The sequence below is a fragment of the Dermochelys coriacea genome, chromosome 21 (genome assembly GCF_009764565.3).
Source record: "Dermochelys coriacea isolate rDerCor1 chromosome 21, rDerCor1.pri.v4, whole genome shotgun sequence".
NCBI lineage: Eukaryota > Metazoa > Chordata > Testudines > Dermochelyidae > Dermochelys > Dermochelys coriacea.
In genome coordinates, this window is record NC_050088.1 from 15,467,733 (window position 1) to 15,488,238 (window position 20,506).

At 50.8% G+C, this 20,506-nt stretch overlaps 1 protein-coding gene across 6 annotated transcripts in view; it reads left to right on the forward strand.

The window, feature by feature from the left end:
• The window catches only part of SYT2 (synaptotagmin 2), a 188,572-nt gene that overhangs the window by 155,457 nt on the left and 12,609 nt on the right, over positions 1-20,506 (forward strand). For 3 of the 6 annotated variants that reach the window (XM_038380119.2, XM_038380118.2, XM_043500648.1), the window contains 4 exons: positions 5,970-6,167; positions 7,316-7,485; positions 19,000-19,125; positions 19,690-19,857. In XM_038380119.2, coding sequence (XP_038236047.1) covers positions 5,987-6,167; positions 7,316-7,485; positions 19,000-19,125; positions 19,690-19,857 — 645 coding nt within the window. In that variant the 5' untranslated portion in view covers positions 5,970-5,986. Of the gene's footprint in view, positions 1-84; positions 325-1,830; positions 1,842-3,261; positions 3,270-5,969; positions 6,168-7,315; positions 7,486-18,999; positions 19,126-19,689; positions 19,858-20,506 lie in introns of those variants that run through there. The other 3 variants (XM_043500647.1, XM_043500645.1, XM_038380123.2) reach the window with 3 other exon arrangements.

Genomic DNA, 20,506 nt, shown 5'->3' on the forward strand with positions numbered 1-20,506 from the left:
GAAGGAGGGGGTTGGATTGGACTTTTTTTGTTCTTTACTCACTCACATGAAATATTCCTAGCATGACTCTAGCTTCCTTTCCAGTCTGGCTGTCAGGGCCCGGCCTGTCTGTCTGAGAACCTTCCCCCGCTATCTGTCTGCTTCTCCTTCATCGTAATCAATATTGAAAGCAGAACTTCCATCGAATCTCACTTCCCGGCTCCTACTGGATCCGCTCGGCTGCTTGCATTGAGCTCTGGGCCTTGAGCTTCAGCTGGGAGACGGCAGCGCAGCTTGCCTGGTCCATGCACCGAGCTCCGTTCTCAGTTGGCTGGGAATCACCAGGTGGGTTCCAGCCCCAGCGCCACCCCACTGTGTTCTGGCCCTCTTTGTGGCTGCGTGTGGTTATTAGCAGAGTTCTCTTCTGCTTCTTCTCATCATGGGCTCCCACAAGCAGGGCCTTTTGTGGCTGGCCAGACCCAGTTAAAGAATTAGATCCAGGACCTAGATAGTGGGGCGGGACTGGGAGAAAATTCACAGCTCCCTCTCTGGAGCTTAAAGGAGCCTGGTGTGACCCCCAGCACAGAACAGTGTAGGGGGGAGTTCAAATCTGGATTGGAGCGTCATGCCCTTCTCTCCTCTCCTGGCTCACCCTACTGAGAGCAGCTTGTGCTCTGATAGGGCACCCCACTATTATTATATATAAGTAGGTAGCACCTGGGGCCCCACCCAAGGTCAGGGTGCACCTATGCTGGGTGCTACACACATACACCATTCCACCTCCCATCCTGTCAAACCGCGAGCCTCCTTCCACCTTTGGTCTTACAGTCCTGCACTGAGCTCCCTCTGTCACCACGTGTCAAGGTTCCTTCCCCACTCTGAACTCTAGGGTACAGATGTGGGGACCTGCATGAAAGACCCCCTAAGCTTATTCTTACCAGCTTAGGTTAAAACTTCCCCAAGGTACAAACTTTGCCTTGTCCTTGAACCGTATGCTGCCACCACCAAGTGTGTTAAACAAAGAACAGGGAAAAAGCCCACTTGGAGACGTCTTCCCCCAAAATATACCCTCAAGCCCTACACCCCCTTTCCTGGGGAAGGCTTGTTAAGAATCCTCACCAATTTGTACAGGTGAACACAGATCCAAACTCTTGGATCTTAAGAACAATGAAAAATCAATCAGGTTCTTAAAAGAAGAATTTTAATTAAAGAAAAGGTAAAAGAATCACCTCTGTAAAATCAGGATGGTAAATACCTTACAGGGTAATCAGATTCAAAACATAGAGAATCCCTCTAGGCAAAACCTTAAGTTACAAAAAGACACAAAAACAGGAATATACATTCCATCCAGTACAGCTTATTTTACCAAACAAAAGGAAATCTAACGCATATCTAGCTAGATTACTAACTAACTTAATAGGAGTTGTAAGGCTGCATTCCTGATCTGTTCCCGGCAAAAGCATCACACAGACAGACAAACCCTTTGTTCCCCCCCCACCTCCAGATTTGAAAGTGTCTTGTCCCCGCATTGGTCATTTTGGTCAGGTGCCAGCGAGGTTATCTTAGCTTCTTAACCCTTTGCAGATGAAAGGGTTTTGCCTGTGGCCAGGAGGGATTTTATAGCACTGTATACAGAAAGGTGGTTACCCTTCCCTTTATATTTACGACACCACGGCAGCTCTGTGGTCAGACTCAGCTCCCCTCCCCTCATGTGCTGACTTATCTGTCACTGTGCTGCCAGGCCAGCGCTTCAGTGCCTCCCAGAGGCATAGTCCCAGGTGGTACATGTGCTGCGGCTTGACGCACAGCAGTGGGAGCGCTCATTTCACTGGAATAATGTCTACATGCACAGTAAACCCGGGGTGTGACTCAGGTTTGACCCCACATCCCCTTTCTGTCCACACACAAATCAGTCTGATTCTGGTCAGCAAGCATTCAGGATCTGGGCTTTGGACCCTGCTAAGGGGGTGGGTCAGCCCGAGTCCCATTGTGACTCGGGTCCAAGCCCTGGCATTTTGCAGTGCAGATGCAGCTCAAGCCACAGACCCAAGTCAGAACGTCTGCGCAGTGCAGTATGGACGTGTTAGCATGGTTGGGAGATCGTGGCTCCAGCAATTGTAAGTCCAAGTTAACAGTGAAGTGTGGACGATCAAATGTGGGCTTGGAAACTCTGAGTCCACAAGCCCAGGTCCCACAGATCCAAGCTTACAATGCAGTGTAGACATCGCCTGAGGGTCTAGACTGGCTTATGGCAGCACATGCCATGCTGAAAGAGTCTTGTCCGGGAATCAGGCTGGGGCCGGCATTCAGCTTTGCAGACCCCACCTGTCCTCCACTCTGACATTGGTACCAGATGGGATGATTGGCCTGTCGCTGATGAGGCCAGCACGTGAGCTCTGACCCTGTGATGGTGCCTTGTACTTTTAGATTGTTCACCTTCCGTGTCCCCAGCAGTACCCACTGGATCTTCTTTGGCCTGGTTCCTGGCTTCAGCACCTCTGAGCCCATGGGTGCTCCTACCTCCTGTGTGTTCTCTGCCTCTTTGTAAGGGGAGTGAGACAAGGTCCTCCTCCTTTGGAAGAACTAGCTGGTACTCTCCCCAGGCCAGAACAATCAGATATAGACCAGACATAACCACTGGTGGTGTAACCCTTGGCTGGGCCCAGTGGATATGTCTTTTAAAGAAGAGCAGCAGAAAAAAAGCTACAAACTCGAAGGGCAGCTGGGCAGCATCTCTCATTGCAAGCCCAGGAGAGTTCAAGGCCAGACTGGCAAGCACCCAGTACCCACAGTTGGGGCTGGATTTTTACAAGAACTCAGCATCCAACGTGCCAAGCTCTTTTGGTGCTGATTTTGGGAGCCAGGTCCTCTGAAGATCAGGCCTCTATCATGAAGTATTAGTTGTCTCCCCAAGGTGCCTGGAGATGTGGCTCTAGTCTGAAAAGTAGCTGTTAGCCTGTGCCTCAAAGATCTTGTAATCTGTCTTTTTGTTCTGTGTTTATACAGCATGCAGCATGATGGGGGCCTGGCCCATGACTCGGGCCCTAGATGCTACAGTAATACTGGTAATTAGGGCCCTATCAAATTCATGGTACATTTTGGTCAATTTTACGGTCATGGGATTTTAAAAATGATAAATTTCATGATTTCAGCTATTTAAACCTGAAATTTCACAGTGTTGTAATTGTAGGGGTCCAAAAAGGAGTTGTGTGTGGGGGAGGGGGGGTCGCAGGTTATTGTAGCGGGGGTTGTGGGACTGCTACCTTTCTGTGCTGCTGCTAGTGGCGGTGGTGCTGCCTTCAGAGCTGGGCAGCTGGAGAGCGGTGGCTGCTGGCCGGGATCCAGTCTTTGAAGGCAGAACCACCGCTAGCAGCAACACAGATGTAAGGATAGCATGGCCCGGTATGGTATTGCCACCCGTACTTCTGTGCTGGTGCCCACGGGGTGCTGCCTTCAAAGCTGGGTGCCCAGCCAACAGTCGCCGCTCTCCAGCCACCCAGCTCTGAAGGCAGCACAGAAGTAAGGGTGGCCATACCGTAACCCCCCAACATAACCTTGTAACACCCCCCACCCTCCCATAATTCCCTTTTGGGTCAGGACCCCCAGTTTGAGAAATGCTGGTCTCCCCTGTGAAATCTGTATACTATAGGGTAAAAGCACACAAAGGACCAGATTTCATGGTCCGGGACATGTTTTTCAAGGCTGTGAATTTGATAGGGCCCTACTGATAATCAATGATCATATTAATGTAGAATTGGCATCTTGAGGCTCCTTTTTTAATGCATCCAGATCAAGGACGCTCGCATTAAAGGGTTTCTCTGGCTGTCAGCCCTGCAAACTCAGCCTGGGATCTGAGAGTCAAGCTGGATTCCTTCCTCCTCAGGCCTCATCTATGTTAAGAAAGATTCCCTCCTCTGAGTACAGTTCCTTCAAAGTGCTTTCACCTGTGCTGGCCCAGGGAGTTTACCGTCTGTAACATACAAACACCCAGCAATCAATTCCAGTCTTGGCTTTCAATGCAGATTTATTAGTTTCATGTAGATTTAACAGTCAGGTGCAATAACACACCATAACCTGCTTACTCCACAGATCTCTCTGCACTTTGAGTTATTGCTCCCATTGTACAGATGGGGAAACTGAGGCACTGACAGGTTAAGTGACTTAATCAAGGTCACGTGGGGAGTCTGTAGCAAGCTGGGTATGTATCTTAGAAACTCAGACTCACAGTGCCCTGTTTAAACCACTGACCCTAGCTGCTTCCTTGAAGCTGCTTCAAGGATGAGGACTTGACACCATGGGAGGCTCATGGGCAGGGGCTGGGGGAATCCATGGTGTGATGGCCAGAGATGCAGGAGCGTAGCGGAGCTCAGGAGGCTGTTGGCAAAGGAGCCCTGGGAGACTGAGCAGTTTGGAGGCTGGATCTCTGTAGAGGCTCCTGCTGACCATCCTCAGGAAGGGTTTGCTGTGGCCAGTGGTTTCCATTCTCCATAGTGTTTGTATCTCTGCTGACCTTCTGGGTCCCCTCTCTTCTGCTTTACTTATCACACTGATTGGCAGCTGTCAGTGCCCTGACAGCTAGAGATGATGCCATGGTCCCTGGGTCTTCCTCTGCTGAACTGCCTCTGAGAACAATCCTATCCTTTTTCCAGGGTCATCAGAGCCACCTCTCATCCATTAGCAGTGACTGCCCCACGGTGGCTTACTGAGTCCTTCCATACAGTGCCACCCCCACACTGACAACCAGCTCCTGCGTGGGATGATGAAAAGCAGGAGAGTGCCCTGCCATGTACAGTCCAGCAGCTTAATGGCACCTCTCCTGAGGCTTCTGTCTACTTAAGGGAGTGGTTAGAGCAGGGAACTGGGATATGGGTGTGACGGGTTCCCCCTGGAGTGCCACCTGGAACTGGGGTACCACTGAGCCTCCCTGACCCACCAGCTTGGGCTCCCTTTTACACTGTACTGCAGTGACAAGCTGCAAAGCCCTCTCTAGCCTGCATTTTCACCAGTATATATACAGGTAGGGACGCACCCAGCTGCAGTTATATGCAGACAGATTCATTAACCAGCCCCTGCATGTTAAGGCTTCAGCTAGGGCACCTCCCAGTTCCTAAGGCACACATCCCTTCTGGAGTGTAAACCCAGAATTATACCCTCTTGTGCTGCAATGTGGAGAGGAATATGCGACGCCTTTTGCCACTGAGTTATGATTCCCACACACTGGTTTTAGATAAAGTAAAAACAAGTTTATTAACTACAGAAGATAGATTTTAAGTGATTATAAGGCATAGCAAACAGATCAAAGCAGATTACCTAGCAAATAAACAAAACACTCAAGCTAAGTTTAGTATACTAAAGAGATTGGATATGAATAGCAGATTCTCATCCTAAGAGATGATACAAGCAGGCTGCAGATTCTTAAAGGGCAAGCTGCATTGTCTTACAGCTTGGAATCCCCAGGTGTTCCATTTACAGGCTACATATCCCTTCAGCCTGGGTCCAGCATGTCTCCTAGTTCAGTCTTTGTTCCTCAGGTGTTTCCAGGAGTCTTTCTTGGGTGGAGAGTCAGTGAAGAACCATGATGATTTCACTCCCCTGCCTTGTATAGCTTTTGCATATGGCGGGAACCCTTTGTTTCAAAGCTTGGCAAAATACTGACATCCCAAGATGAAGTCCAGCACTGGTCACATGTCCTGTAGAGTCACAGCAGCCATCCCCCACTGGCTGTTTGGAGCATTCACAGGAAGGGGGAGAAGAGCACCCAGGAGTCCTGACTCCCATGCCATCCCTCACTCTGTTAGATCCTGTGTCCCACCAGTAGGGGAGAAACAAACTGGCCTTTATTGAAGCATTCCAAAGACAGCCCCAGAGATTTCAGTCTTATGAAGCACTGGGTACAGGCATCACCTCTGGAAACACTGCCCGGGTGACTCTTAAGCATGGAAAACAGGCTGGGCCTAGCGTGTAATTGGCAACATTACTGTATCTTTCAGGAAGCCCCTAACTAACCATGATGGGGACTGGCTCCAAGAAAAACCCAGAGGCCGTGGTGGCTCTGCAGCCTGTCAGCACCACAATGCCTGTGGGCTCCATGGAGAACGTGACCAACACCACGAACCTGAGTGACAGCAAGGAGGATATATTTGCCAAGCTGAAGGCCAAATTCATGAATGAGCTGAACAAGATTCCCTGTGAGTAGCTGGTGACCGGCCCCTTCTCCAGCATCTCTTTCTGGGCAGCCCAGGCAGAGCTCGCTAGGGGATGGGCCACTGCATCTGCTCAGCCCAGTGTAGCTAGAGCACGACCGGGCAGCCCTTACAGACACAGGCGAGACCGGACGAGACCTAGGCATCAATTGCTGGTCACTGAATCCCTACGGGGGAGTCCGTGGGGAGTTACCATGGAGTGATGGTGGGAGGCAGTTGGTGGGAAGTTACCACGGAGTGACGGGAGGGGGAGTCAGTGGGGAGTTACCATGGAGTTACTGCGGGGTAGTTACCATGGAGTGACTCGGGGGATGCGGGAGTTAAGCGGGGAGTTCTCATGGAGTGACTGATGGTGGGAGGGTGTTTACATGTGGTATCTGGGGCGAGGGAGGGCGGAAGGATTACCATGTGGCTAGTAGCTGACCAGCCTGTCCAATTTTTTTGTGGATTTGCTAGTTGCCAGAAAAATAATGTAGTCTGCCATGTTTTTTTACATGGGTTGAAAGGTTTGCATGATTATCACAATGCACTGGGATATCTAATGTTAAAAGTTTCTGTGTCCAGCTAAAGATGTTGCGGTGTTCCCACTCCCACAGTGTAAGTAAGAAAGTGATGTTATCAATCCTATCTGTATGCGTTCTCTCTCTAGATACTATAAAGGGCTATTGAAATGGGGGAGAGTTGCAGAGTTGCCTTGTGGTTGGGAGTTGGGCTTGCAGCAGGCTTGCCTTGTGAGGGGGTGCTGGGTTTTTTGCATTTCAAAGGTGGTAACCCTAGCAGGCAGGTGGGAGGAAGGGAAGTTACCTTGAAGGGACTGGGGCAGTGGTGAGTCAGAGTGCTCAGTTCCAGGATAAATGCCATTTAATGACCAGAGGAGGGGCTGTTGCAGGGTAATTTCACATCACGTACCATGTTATCACCGGGCGAACAGCAGAGTTCCCAACTTGCCTCTGCCCCGCAAAGCACGGTAGCTGTGTGTGCCCTTGTCAATGAGCGTACGCAGGCCCTGCAGTGACAAATGCCCTGTATAACCCAGGGGCATTTCTGAGGCCTTGCACCGGGTGGGTGCTGGCTGCTGGGGGTGTGGCTGTGGCACAAGGGTGATCATGTGGCTGGCATTGTTTTGTGCACAGTGCCTCCCTGGGCCCTGATTGCCATCGCTGTGGTTGGCGGCCTGCTCCTCCTCACCTGCTGCTTCTGCATCTGCAAAAAATGCTGCTGCAAGAAGAAGAAGAACAAGAAGGAGAAGGGCAAAGGGATGAAGAATGCCATGAACATGAAAGACATGAAATCAGGGAACCAGGTAAAACGCCCCTTGGTAAAGGCTCAGTCGGGTCCCTTGAGCAGAGTGTTAGAAAGCGGCTGCTTGTCATTTTGACCGAGGAAACAACAAACACAGCCCTTTATTCCTAAAGCAGCAGCAGAAGTGTGCAGTTCCTCAGATACAGGGAGTGAAGGTAACCAGCTCAGCTTTCACCCAGAGCAGGATTTGAACCCCCGGTACCTCTACCGCTACGAGCATGAGCTAGGGCTAAAGCATCAAACTGATGCAGTAGCAGATAAGTACCACCAGCGGGAGCCAACGCTCCCCAGCTGTCCTAGGGTGGGCTACATTCCCATAAGGCACTTGGGAAGGGTCTATCCAGCGTGAGGAGTTAGTTGTAGACACTGGGTGGGAGAGGCATAGGGTCTTCCCCTCTGCAGTACGGATGGCGCTAAGGAGGGGGTGGGGTTGCTTTCCTGACTAGAAATGGGCCTCAGATGCAGATATGGATCCAGGCTTTTTGACCCTCCACATACACACAGGGTTTCAGACAGAGGGAGTCATGTGCCGCAAAGAACAACTTTATTGAACCTACAAACTCATGACAAAGCTAGCCATGAAACATGCCAGCAGACGGAATCTTTACATTACCTACCATTTTACATTTGTGCAGTCTTTATTATAGCGATGTCTTGTAACACAGTTTTAATTTAGACCCACCCTGTTAATAGCACTGTTTCCCCCAAACCTAGAGGACACACAGGAGATAGCCACAGGAATCAGAAAGTTACACAGGGCTCTTTGCTCTTCATATAAATAAGCTCTTGATCAGCAGAGTTTGCTTCTCTGTTGTCAAGGAATGGAAATGCATCTACTGTTCTTTATTATTTGACACAACAACTATCTCACGTTCCCACAGGATCGCTGACTGCTTCTAAAGCTTAAAGACATCGAGAATCTGACTGGTATAAAACAGCAGATTGCGTTATCTGAATCACCATTCATAAATTTCAGGCCATTTAAGTATTTCTTTCCCCCTATTTCCTTCCATTTCATCTTTGCTTTTAGTCATTCTCACATTTTGAGGATCAGCCCCTTCAGGGGAGATGCTGGGATGAGGAGCCTCCTTAAGAGTCAAAGTTCAGGATCAGTGACCACCCAGCAACATGATCAAACTGCAGACCACTCAAGTATATAAGCATGACTGGGAATATCACAAAAAACAGGGTGTCTCATGAGATTTGGGCTGGAAAGCCAGGGAGAGCAGCATTTCTTGAGGCATTTAGTGCTTCAGATATGGTCATAGCTGCTAACCAGAAGAGCAGAGTGAGGTGCGTGAGACTCAAAAGTTCCAGGGGGAACATAGACTCCAAACATGCAGGCTTCCAACAGATATGGGTCAGGTTTGGTTCTAGGAGCTGGCAAAAGTTCAAGAACAGGGTCATAACTTGTCTCCAAACCGCTTCATCGGCCCTTCCGGGAGAACATTTATGGCTAGAATAAGAGGAACACCAGATGCTGTGGTCTGTGGAACCCCATAAACAACACCACAGGTGCTGGTGGATCATCTGCTGACTACAGCTGCTGCAGAATCATCCCTCCACCCCACACCCATTTTGTGTACTTTCCCTCATGAAAACAAAGTGCCCAGTGAGTTTTCACGAGAACCCATGAGTTTCTTCCAGGGTGGAATCCCGTCCCCCGCCCATATGTCCTTTCCCTTTTCACTTAGGGAAATGGTGAGGCAAGTTCCATGGGAACCCCATGGTCCCAGACTGGCATGCCCTGGCCTTGCCTTCCTCCCTGCCCCCTCCTCAGCCGTACCAGCCAGCAGCGAAGCCCCAGCGCAGCAGGAGTTGCCTGCAGCAGCAGGGCCCACAGCCTGAGTTCTGCCAGCTGGTGTGAATCAGGCCCCAACAGGACTGGCTGATCCTATTCAGATGGGAAGTTGGAGGCTGTAGAGATACTGGAGGGCAGATGGGATCCCAAAGGCCTGTTTTATGGAAAGCCCTATTCACAGATTGGTCTGCACCACATGCCTCTCAGACCAGGGCTAGAGCTTTCCAGTCAATCAGTCATTCCCCTTTCAGCTGGCATCTGCAGCTTGGAGCTATGCCGTTGGCCATGCTGATGGCAATCAATTCACCAAGTATCAGAGGGGTAGCCGTGATAGTCTGTATCCACAAAACCAACGAGGAGTCCAGTGGCACCTTAAAGACTAACAGATCTGTTAGTCTTTAAGGTGCCACTGGACTCCTCGTTGTTTTTGTTTTAATCAATCCACCATGGCAGTAGATCCTTGTAGCAATCCAGCAGGTCAGCCGTGTGGAGCCTGAGTCACGGGAGAGGCTCCAAATCCCCACCCTCCTTCCAGCCAGGTCCTTTGGAGGTGCCCAGCCCGACATGCGGGGCAGCGGGCTGGGACCTGAGCATTTTATAGCCCATACTGCTGGCATCTTTGCATTTGCAGGAGGCATTTTAGTGAGGTGCAGCCCAGGGCTCACTCCTCTGGGATGGCGAGTCTTATCAGGACTTGATCATTGGTGACTGAATGCCTCAGTGAACTGCTTCTTCAAGCTCTGTGCATTTACCTGCCCTGTTACCAGTGGCATCCCCCAACCCACGTCACTGTCCCTGCTACTTAGACAAGCAGAGGATGAAACCTAGGAGGTGATCACCACCTCCCATGTATCTAGGAAGACACTTGTAGGGCCAGTCTGGCAGGTGTGCAGTAGGGAATGGTGCAAGGAGCCTGCCCCACCATGCCAATTTGTGCCCCTTGTGCATCACCTGCTAGTACCCCTAGGAATCTGTGCTGCCCCCACAGGATGTGGAGGGGAGCTGAGGGTAACAGCATGTTGCATCCCAGGGGTGTGTGGGTGCAATGGGCCTGCTTAGAGCTCTGAAAGGGATTGTTTCTCCTGGAGTTCCCTCTTTGCTGAGCCTGCTTCCCATCGCCCCACGGCAGGCTGGAGCCTTAGTGACGTAGCCTAGCTCCAGAGCACTAAAGGGAGGTGCAGTGCCTGGAGCGACGGTCCTAGCACCAGGAAGGAAGGCTACTTGGTACGAGGCAAAGGCTGAGAGTCAGTGCAAACCCAGGGCTTGCAGCGGCAGTGACAGGCTGGTGCATATACAAAGGAACAGGGGGAAAAGCTATTGCCAGGCACTCAGCAGCCATGACGGCACGGGCCTGATCTCAGCCGGAGCACAGCTCCTCAGGATGGCCCACAGCTGGGATGGGGAATCCAAAAGGGCTGAATAAACAGCCATCGTCATTATGCGCTCCATGGAGCAGAAAGCAGGCCGGGCTGCTCTGAAAAGACAGATCTCGGCCACCTGAGCTAAAGGAGAATCTCTGCTGGGGACAGCACTAGTAGCTGTATCCATCAGCCAGGGGAGATGCAATCATGCACACTTAGCCAGGATGTCATAGTGACTTCATTTTTCTCATCCTTTTCATGTCAGTTTCCTTCTCCACACCCCTCCGTCCGGGTTATATAGCAGGGTATTGTGCTGTCCCGGTAATGTGTTCTCTTTGTGAGGAAAATCATATTCTCTCTCTCTCTCTCTCTCTCTCTGTGCTTCCTGTGCATTTGGTTTCCAGAGAAACACTGGACTGGTAGCAACTACAGTGGCTTTGCTGGGCACTTTCCATTAAAGGGAAAGTTGAAATTGGCGAGTTTCAGATACATGTAACGAGAGCAAAGTGCATAAATGGGTACCCCCCTTTAGGAGATTGGCTGATTATGTACAAAATCAATGTTGGTGCCGACAAAACTTTCCAAATTCACCGCATGAAAGTAGAGCCCACTCCAGCGTGCGCACTCGGCCCGGGTACGGTGTGCCTTTAAGAGGGTGGAGTCTGTTGTTTCTCACGCGCATTGGGTGTTGTTGATTATCTGTGTGGTGGTTGTCTCTATAATGTCCTTCTCTTCCTTCTCCGTGCTCTCGTTGTCCTTCTTCTGTGTTGTTCTCTCTCCATGTTCTCTGACTAACCTGGATGGCAACTCATGGTAGGTGGCAAAGTGAATGTTGCTTCTCTGTCAGCCTTGCAAAGTGGGCAGGGGGTTTGGGGATTTGTCCAATGCACCAATTAGCTTCAAAGCTTATGCCCGGCAGGCCCAATGCATGTTGAAGAGTTCTCCAGGGACAGTGGGTAGTTGGGGCTCCAATACATCCACTGCTATCCAGGAAAATGATACAAAGCCCCATTTTGCAAAACACAGGCTACAAGTTGTGTCTGAGGCTAAGATCTGGGAGGTCAGAGGGGAACTCCCCAGCTGAGCTGTGGCTCTGATCCCATGCCTTATTCACATCTAACAGATCATTGCCACATCGCTCCTAGACACCTCCTGAATAGATTAATATGTAGCAGATAATGTATGACAGGAGGGATGGGCCAGCGGTTTGGGCACTAGCCTGGGGTTTAATTTCCTGCTCCACTACAGTTCTTGGACAAGCCACTTAGCCTTGTCTTTGGGAGACAGTTTCCGAATGTTGATCCTACGTTCCCCGGCAGGTAGGTGGGTGCCTGTAGCCTTTCGTGCTGGAAAGGCTTGGGGCTCTTACTCTAGTCCTTTACCTCAGGGGCCTATCTCCATTCCCCTTCCTGGCCCTTCTGCAGGGAGGCCATGCCCTCCATCCGCCCAGGGCCACTCCCTCTGTTCTTGAAGTTCTTGTCCCTATAGCCTCTCTGCCTGAGGATGCACAGGCGCACTCAACTGGAGGTATTTTTGTTAGCAGTGTCTGCGGGTCTGTGCCTATGCCGTATGCCTTCTTGTGCTCCAGTACGAGGGCGTCTAGGAGGAGTGGCCCCGTGCCCCTCCAGCGCCTTCTCCACCACCTGTGGCTCGAGACAGAATTCTGTAGTGTCTGCTACCTTGCTGCTTTACTTGTGTCGTTATTTCATTTTCTTAGCATGATTTCTTAGCTTAGGGAGAGAGGGTTCCCCCTTCTCCCCTTTTCGCTCCTCAGGCCCTCTCAACCAGTGGCTTTCCTGGCGGCTTATACCCAAGACCCCAGAATTCAAGTCTTGTCAGCCCCATGATGGTTGTGACACTGGTAAGCCAAGTGCCAGCTCTGGCCAAGGCCTAGGCATCAGCTGAGAACTGACAAACTCACAGCTCACATGTGTGTTAGTATTGTTCAAAGTAGATGTTAAAATGTATAAGAATGTGTTTAAACTTCATGGAAAACTGGTGGGATGCTGCTTGCATTGTTGTCACTTATCTGTGCCCTGGTATAATGTGATGGCAAATGTCTGCGTTGTATGTACCCCTGTAACTAAGTAACCCATCAAACAAGAAGGATTCCTTCTCCACCACCTCAATGAAGAAGGGATGAGCGTGGGAGCTGTTACTGGCAGCTTGGCTTGTGTGAGAAGAAGCAATAAATATGGATACAAGGAAAAATTCTTCATCTCTTGGCTGTTTTGATTCTAACAGAGCAGAAGACTGAAGAAGGAGGTGGAGCTCCCCAGAGTTATCCTGGGTAGTAGCCCTGAAAGACTTTAGGGAAACTGGCAGAACACTACATCTCTGCTGCCTTTTGACATTATAGACTGTGACTCACCTGTACATATATTTTTACCTGCTTTAACCTGGGAGCAAGGAGACCACGTCTCCTGTTGAAGCTCCTATCAATCACGGTACCAAGGCACTGACGTCTCCAAGAAAGGCTTCTTCTGTGAAGCTGCGCACGGAAAAGCCCACCACCAAGCAGCGAATGATAGATCCGTTGGTACCAGAATTGGACTTTTCCAAACAGAAGGACTCCTTGAAGGAAGGACTCTTTGAAGAAACCATATCACCTAATACCATCTACCTTCAGCCGGGCCTCTCCAGAGCAAGTGGGTCCACTGTCTCCAGTACCACTAGAGGTGTTTCACCCAGAGGAGTAGTCCCCAGGCTCACTGGTGCATTCCCAGTTCCTCGTTCACAAGGACCTTCAGGTCTTGGAGGAACCAAGTCCCCTGTGCTGAGGATACTGGGAGGACTTCCCCACCAGCACCTGCATGCCAACTGGGACCAACACATCTGCCACAGCATCATATAAATGCTCACCCACCGATACCATCACAATTGCCGGTTCAGCCCCCAGTACCAATCCAAGCCTGGTACTAGCTCCACTAGCTCCACCACCGAACATGGGAGAGGACACTTTCTTTGATTCAGAGATATCCATTCAAGGCTCCCCCACCTACCCATTTCACCCTCCCTCCATTGACATTCCCTGAGGATGAGATGCCCGGAACCAGCCAATGCATGACGCAGCAGCACTGGCAGGAACACTTCTGGGGCCCTACTCCTTTTCCTTATGCCCCTCCCAAGAAGGCTTTTTTGAATCATTGGGCCCCTCGTGGGGACCAAGTCTACTGGGTGTCTTTGCACAAGAGGATCCAGCAAGATTCTTGGCCAACAACATCCTCAGGACCCTCCTCAAGAAGACCCACCATTGAAAACAGAGGAGGAGATACCACCATCCTCTTCCTCCCCAGATGAGGCAGCTATGCTCCCTCCACCATCATACATGGATGATTCAAGGTCTTTGAGGACCCTCTGAAGCACATAGTGGAAGCTTTACAGATTCATCTGGAGGAAGTCCAGGATCACTAGCACTCAGCAGTGGACATCCTGCACACCTCCCCTCAGGGCAGGGTAACCTAACCTGTCAACCAGGCCCTACTGTCACCAGCCTGTGCAGTGTGGCAGACTCCGGCTGCCATCCCACCCATCTGCAAGAGGGCGGATAAAAAATACTATGTCCCAGCCAAAGGTTTAGAGCACCTGTTCGCCTATCCCACCCCTAACTCTCTGATCGTCAACACTGCCGATGAGAGAAGTAGTCAGTGTTGCTTCACATCAACACCAACTGATAAGGAGCTTAAATGTATGGACCTTCTAGGTTGTATCAGCTATTCAAAGGCCTCCCTTCAATTCAGAGTCACCAACTCTCAAGCCCTGATGGTGAAAGATGACTTTACAAATTGTTCTAAATGTTCCCATTGGACTGATTTGTCGCCTCAGGACGAGAGAAAGCTGTTTCCAGCTCTTATTACAGACGATCAGAAAATCACGAAGGTATTGCTGCAGGCTTCCCTTGATGTGGCACATACAGCCTGGTGCTCTATGGCTACTGCTGTAATCATGCCCTGTGCTTCCTGGCTCCAGTCCTCCACCCTGGCCAAGGAGGTACAAAACACTGTGGAAGACCAGCCCTTCAAAGGGCCTAAACTTTTTATTGATGCCATGAATTTAAGACAACATTGTGATCTCTTGGCACACATGCACCATCTACAAAGAGACGATACAGCAAACCTCAGACAACGCAATGTTCATGTCCTGTGTACTCTCAGGCCTCCAAAGATTGGTTGAGCTGCCTAGAAAGAGGCCCAGACTGAATAAGAAAGGCCCATCTTCCACCATCACCTCTCAGTTGGCTACCTCATCCAAACAACCATTTTGACCCGTTAGTCAAGGACCAAAAGCTCTCCCCATCAGATCTTCAGCTGCATCAACCCTCCATCCACCCACTCTATGGGGACAGTTTGCCCATTTTCTCCCTTTCTGGGAGCACGTCACCTCAGACAAATGGGTACTGGAGGTGATTTTGATGGGCTACTCCATCCATTTCAGCTCCATGTCCCCTCCCCTCCTCCTCCCCCTGACTATTCAGCGATGCTTCTCATGAAGGGCTCCTAAAGCAGGAGGTGAAATCCATCCCGCAACTGGGGGTGATTAGAACCTGTTCCCTCGGACTTCGTCAGAAAGGGATTCTATTCCTGGTCCCAAGAGAAAAGTAGGGTGGTGACTGATTCTGGATCTTTGGATTCTAAATACTCCGTATTCATGTGCAGCATTCAAGACGCTCACCCTTGCAGGAGTTATTCCATCATTAGATCCCAGGGGCTGGTTCATCACCTTTGATGTGACACTCAGAGCACTGGCACTTCCTCAGATTTGTAGTGGGCACCAAACACTACCGGTACCGTGTCAATTGCCCTGAGAGTCTTTAAGAAGGTCCTCTCCATCGTAGCAGACCACCTTTGGCAGCTGGGGGAAATCATGCCCCCCTATTGGGGACTGGCTCCTCAAGGGTCGTTCTTTGCACAAGGTGCAGTCCGCTACCAAGCAGGCCCTAGCCCACTCCCACTCCCTGGGCCTTCAACCCGTATAGATCAATCGCCTTGGATACTTGTGTAACGCAGAGGCTTTATCAGCGCCGCCCTAGACTCTGTGGCAGCCAGATCGTATCTACCTGCGGACAGGTTTGCCATGATGTCCAGCCAAATCTCCATGCTGCAACAAAACTCACAAACTGCAGTGAGGGCTTGCTTTCAACTGCTGGACACGTGGCAGCCTGTACTTTTGTAACTCCCACGCATGACACCGCTTCTGGTCCCTTCAAGCCTGGCTCAAGACAGACTATCCTCCCAACACACACAATGTGTCCAGAAGGTTATCAGTGCCTCTGATAAGAAAAGGAGTACTTGTGGCACCTTAGAGACTAACAAATTTATTAGAGCATAAGCTTTCGTGAGCTACAGCTCACTTCATCGGATGCATTTGGTGGAAAAAACGGAGGAAAGATTTATATACACACACACAGAGAACATGAAACAATGGGTTTCTGCGTTGTTATACACACTGCAGTGTGTATGATAAACCCATTGTTTCATGTTCTCTGTGTGTGTGTATAAATCTCTCCTCCGTTTTTTCCACCAAATGCATCCGATGAAGTGAGCTGTAGCTCACGAAAGCTTATGCTCTAATAAATTTGTTAGTCTCTAAGGTGCCACAAGTACTCCCTTTTCTTTTTGTGAATACAGACTAACGGCTGCTACTCTGAAACCAGTGCCTCTGATGGGACTCAAGTCCCTCTCTCGGTGGAAAAATCCTCGAAGACTGTGTGGGAACCCCCTTCTCATGCCCACCTTCTGCTCACATCATTACCATGGATACCCCAGTACAGCTCAAGGCAGGTGGTTCTCCTCGGGAGTTGTTACTTCACAGTGACATCTTCGCACTCCAAGCAGTCTGTTATGCCATTTGGCCAGAGTGATGTTAGGTAACTGAGCAGGCAGGGGCTGTATAAACCACCATCGAGGAGCAAATCCCGATCCTTAAGAAAAGACTTGGTAAAGCTGTGGAACTGGTGCAGAGCCCTTCAGATAGATATTTCAGCAGTTTGTCTGCCAGCACTGCAGAATACCATTGAGCAGATTCTTCCATCAAGACCATGAAAGGGAACTGAATGATTTGGTCTTTTGTAAGTGAGCTGTAGCTCACGAAAGCTTATGCTCAAATAAATTTGTTAGTCTCTAAGGTGCCACAAGTACTCCTGTTCTTTTTGCGAATACAGACTAACATGGCTGCTACTCTGAAACCGGTCTTTTTTAAGATCTGCCTTACCTGGTGTCTTCCGCAGGTAGACTGTTTTATGATGCCTTTCAGCATGAAGTGCCGATATTTCTACTCAAGAAGGTAGATGCTCTCTGTGCCCCTTAGCTTCGACGTTTGCTATACACCTATCCCCCAATTCTCTTGCTGCACAGTTCTGAAAAAGTTGAAACAAGAGCAGTGATTAGTCTCAGAGCCCAGGCATGGCCAAGACAACTATGGTTCTGACCCTGACTCGTCTTTCGCTGTGTCTGCCTCTTCGCCTCCCTCTGTTGATGGACATCCTGACACAGGAGTTGGGCTGTACAACCCAACCCAACCTCTCATCACTACACCTCAAGGCCTGGCTCCTCGATGGCTTCTGGACTTAGAGCAGGAGTATCCTCCTGCAGTCCAAACAATTCTGGTGAATAGCAGAAAGCCCACCACAAGAAAGACTTCCATGCAGAAGTGGAAGCGTTTCTGGATTTGGTGCTCTCGTTGCTCCATGTCCCCTGCCAAGTCTTCACTTGACTGCCTGTTAAACCTGAAATTGCTGGGTCTCTCCCTGAGTTCGATGAAAGTTCACCTAGCTGTTCTCACAGCATTTCACAAGTCAGTTGAAGGATTCTTGATCTTCACACATCCTACAACTGCAACATTTCTAAGGGTCTCCTTAATTTGTTTCCTTCAGTGCAGGAGGCTGCTCCACTCTGGGACTTCAAGTTAGTGCTTCATGTGTTAAGAGGGCTTCTTTTTGAATCTGTGGGAACCTGTTCATTCCTCTATCTGCTCTTCAAGACCATTCCTCACGGCCAGGAGGGTAGGTGAATTAGGGGCCACCATACACAGTGTTCGGTCCTGACAGTTACCCTGTGTCCCCACCCTGGTTTTCTCACTAAAGTTTCATCAGCGTTCCATATTGGTCAGGACATCCAACTACTAATCTCAGTCTTCAAGGCAAGAGGCCATTCTCCATACTCTGGACACAAGAAGAGCTCTGGCCTTCTACCTACACAGGACTGTACCTTTCAAGGTTTCCCCCAAGCTCTTCATCTTCTTCGCCGAGAGGATGAAAGGTCCCTCAGTTTCTACCCAGAGACTATCTAACTGGGTTTTGGGGTGTATTCTGGCATGCTATGAGTGCATCCCTTCATAAAGTCAGTGCTCATTCCACTAGGGCTCAATCCACACCCACAGCCCCCTGAGAAAGGTCCCCTCAAGGGCTGGTTCTCACACCGCTAGGCCTTGGTATGTGGCTCCAGAGTGGATGCAGACATTGGTGAAGCTGTTCTAAACTCTGCACTGAATCCGCCGCCTCAGCACCTGCCTCCTCACTCAGGTACTGCTCTGGAGTCTCCTTTCGTGGAGCACCCATGGGGACAGTAACTCCAAGAAGAAGGGGAGGTTACTTTCCTTAGACAGTAACTGGAGTTCTTCAAAATGTTTTATCTCTATGGTTGCTCCACCAACTGCCCTCCTTTCCCTCTGCTTCTGGGTCCGACCATACTGTGAGTTTGCGAAGGAACTGAGGGGGCGTGGGTCCACTCCTCCCTATACGCCCTCATACTGAGCATGAGGAGCCTACGGCCTATGGCACGGGCACAGACCCGCAGACACTGCTAATGAAAACATCTCTAGTCAGGAGTGCCCGAGTGCAGGCACATCCTCCCATGGAGCACTCACCGGGACAAGACATCTCAAAGCACTCCAGTTATCGTGGGAAGTAAGTAACCTCTCCCTCCCCTTTATGTGGCCAGTGCTGACCACCCAGGTTTGCAGCGACTTCTCCCAGGCCTGCTTCCCAGTCAGTGCTGTCACCTGTAACAGAGCCATTACTTCCCAGCCATTGCTATGCTGCCAGGGCTGCACAGCCATCAGGGCAGCTAGATCTCAGGTCCTTCTGCTCCCAAAGCTCACTTTTCTTCAGGCTCCAGTTACCCATTAGAGCAGGGTCTTGCTGTCCCTCCAGTAGAGGGCAGTCATGTCTCCGGGGAGTCCACTGAACGGAACCCCAGTTCTGCCTCCTGCCTCCCCTCAGTCGATGACACTCGTGCATGAATTCTAAGGCTGAGACTCCCCAAGGCATCAAGCCGGGGAAGAGCTGGGTGTGTGTGATCGGCCGGCAGTGTCCGCAGCCTCGTAGCTGAGCAGGCAAGCTCTGTGTCCTCTGCAGAACAAACAGGATGACGATGACGCGGAGATGGGCCTGACGGAGGGAGAAGGCGAGGAGGAGGAGAAAGAGCCAGAGAACCTGGGCAAGCTGCAGTTCTCGCTGGACTATGATTTCCAGGCTAACCAGGTGACATGGGCAGGAGAGGGGCTGGGACACGGGGAGGTTGGGGAAGGAGGCAGGGCAGTGTGGGAGGGCTGTGAGGAGAGGGTCAAGTGAAGGACTCACCCTTGGAAACTCCAGCCGAAGAGCGTGGGGTGAACGCCAGCCTCTGAGTGGCACAGGTGCCTGCAAAAGGCAGAGATGTGGGGAGGGAATTTATCCCCACCATGATTGTCCCACATGCCCTTTGAAAGGGTCCCTTCTAGCACTCCCCAAGCACCCTGGGATGTGAGGAAGGGGAAGATGGATGGAACATGCCTCTCCACAGGGCCCTGAGCCCAGAGCTGGCAGGCCCACTATCAGCACAGAGAGAGCACCGTCTGTGGGAATGACTCAGCTCAGCAAGCGATCTCCTGGCCCCAGCTCCAGCAGGGTGTCGGGGAGGGTGACCAAGCGCGTCCCTGACTGGCCAGGGGCAGAGGGAACGTGGAGCTGGAAGATCCACTGGGGATCTTTTCCATGCAGTGGGGAGTGGGAGCGGCGTCTTGCTGAGCCATCTCACTGAGGGAAACATCCCTCTTCTCCCTCCAGCTGACGGTGGGCATTCTCCAAGCGGCCGAGCTCCCGGCGCTGGATATGGGCGGCACCTCGGACCCGTATGTCAAAGTCTTCCTGCTTCCAGACAAGAAGAAGAAATACGAGACCAAAGTGCAGAAGAAGACCCTCAACCCGGCCTTCAATGAGACTTTCGTCTTCAAGGTGAGACCCTTCCCAGTTCACTCAGCGCAGTGGTCTCCAGCCCCAATTGCTAGACCCCATTCTGTCCTGCAGGGGACACTTGTCCTGGGTTCTATTCCTGGGTCTGCCATTGCCATGCCATCTGCCATTGCCATATGTGTGACCATAAGGAGCCCCTTAGCCTTGCCGTTAAGTCAGTCTAATACTGTCAGTAGGGCAGAACTCCTGTCTGTCTTCCAGCCAGGGATGTGTCCCAGCCTTCTGCTCCTTCTTTACCTATTCAGGGTAAATAGGCCAAATCCCCTGAGATGGGATATTAGATGGATGGGATCTGAGTTACCCAGGAAAGAATTTTCTGTAGTATCTGGCTGGTGAATCTTGCCCATATGCTCAGGGTTTAGCTGATTGCCATATTTGGAGTCGGGAAGGAATTTTCCTCCAGGGCAGATTGGAGAGGCCCTGGAGGTTTTTCGCCTTCCTCTGTAGCATGGGGCACGGGTCACTTGAGGGAGGCTTCTCTGCTCCTTGAAGTCTTTAAAGCACGATTTGAGGACTTCAATAGCTCAGAGATAGGTGAGGTTTTTCGCAGGAGTGGGTGTGTGAGATTCCGTGGCCTGCGCTGTGCAGGAGGTCGGACTAGATGATCAGAATGGTCCCTTCTGACCTTAGT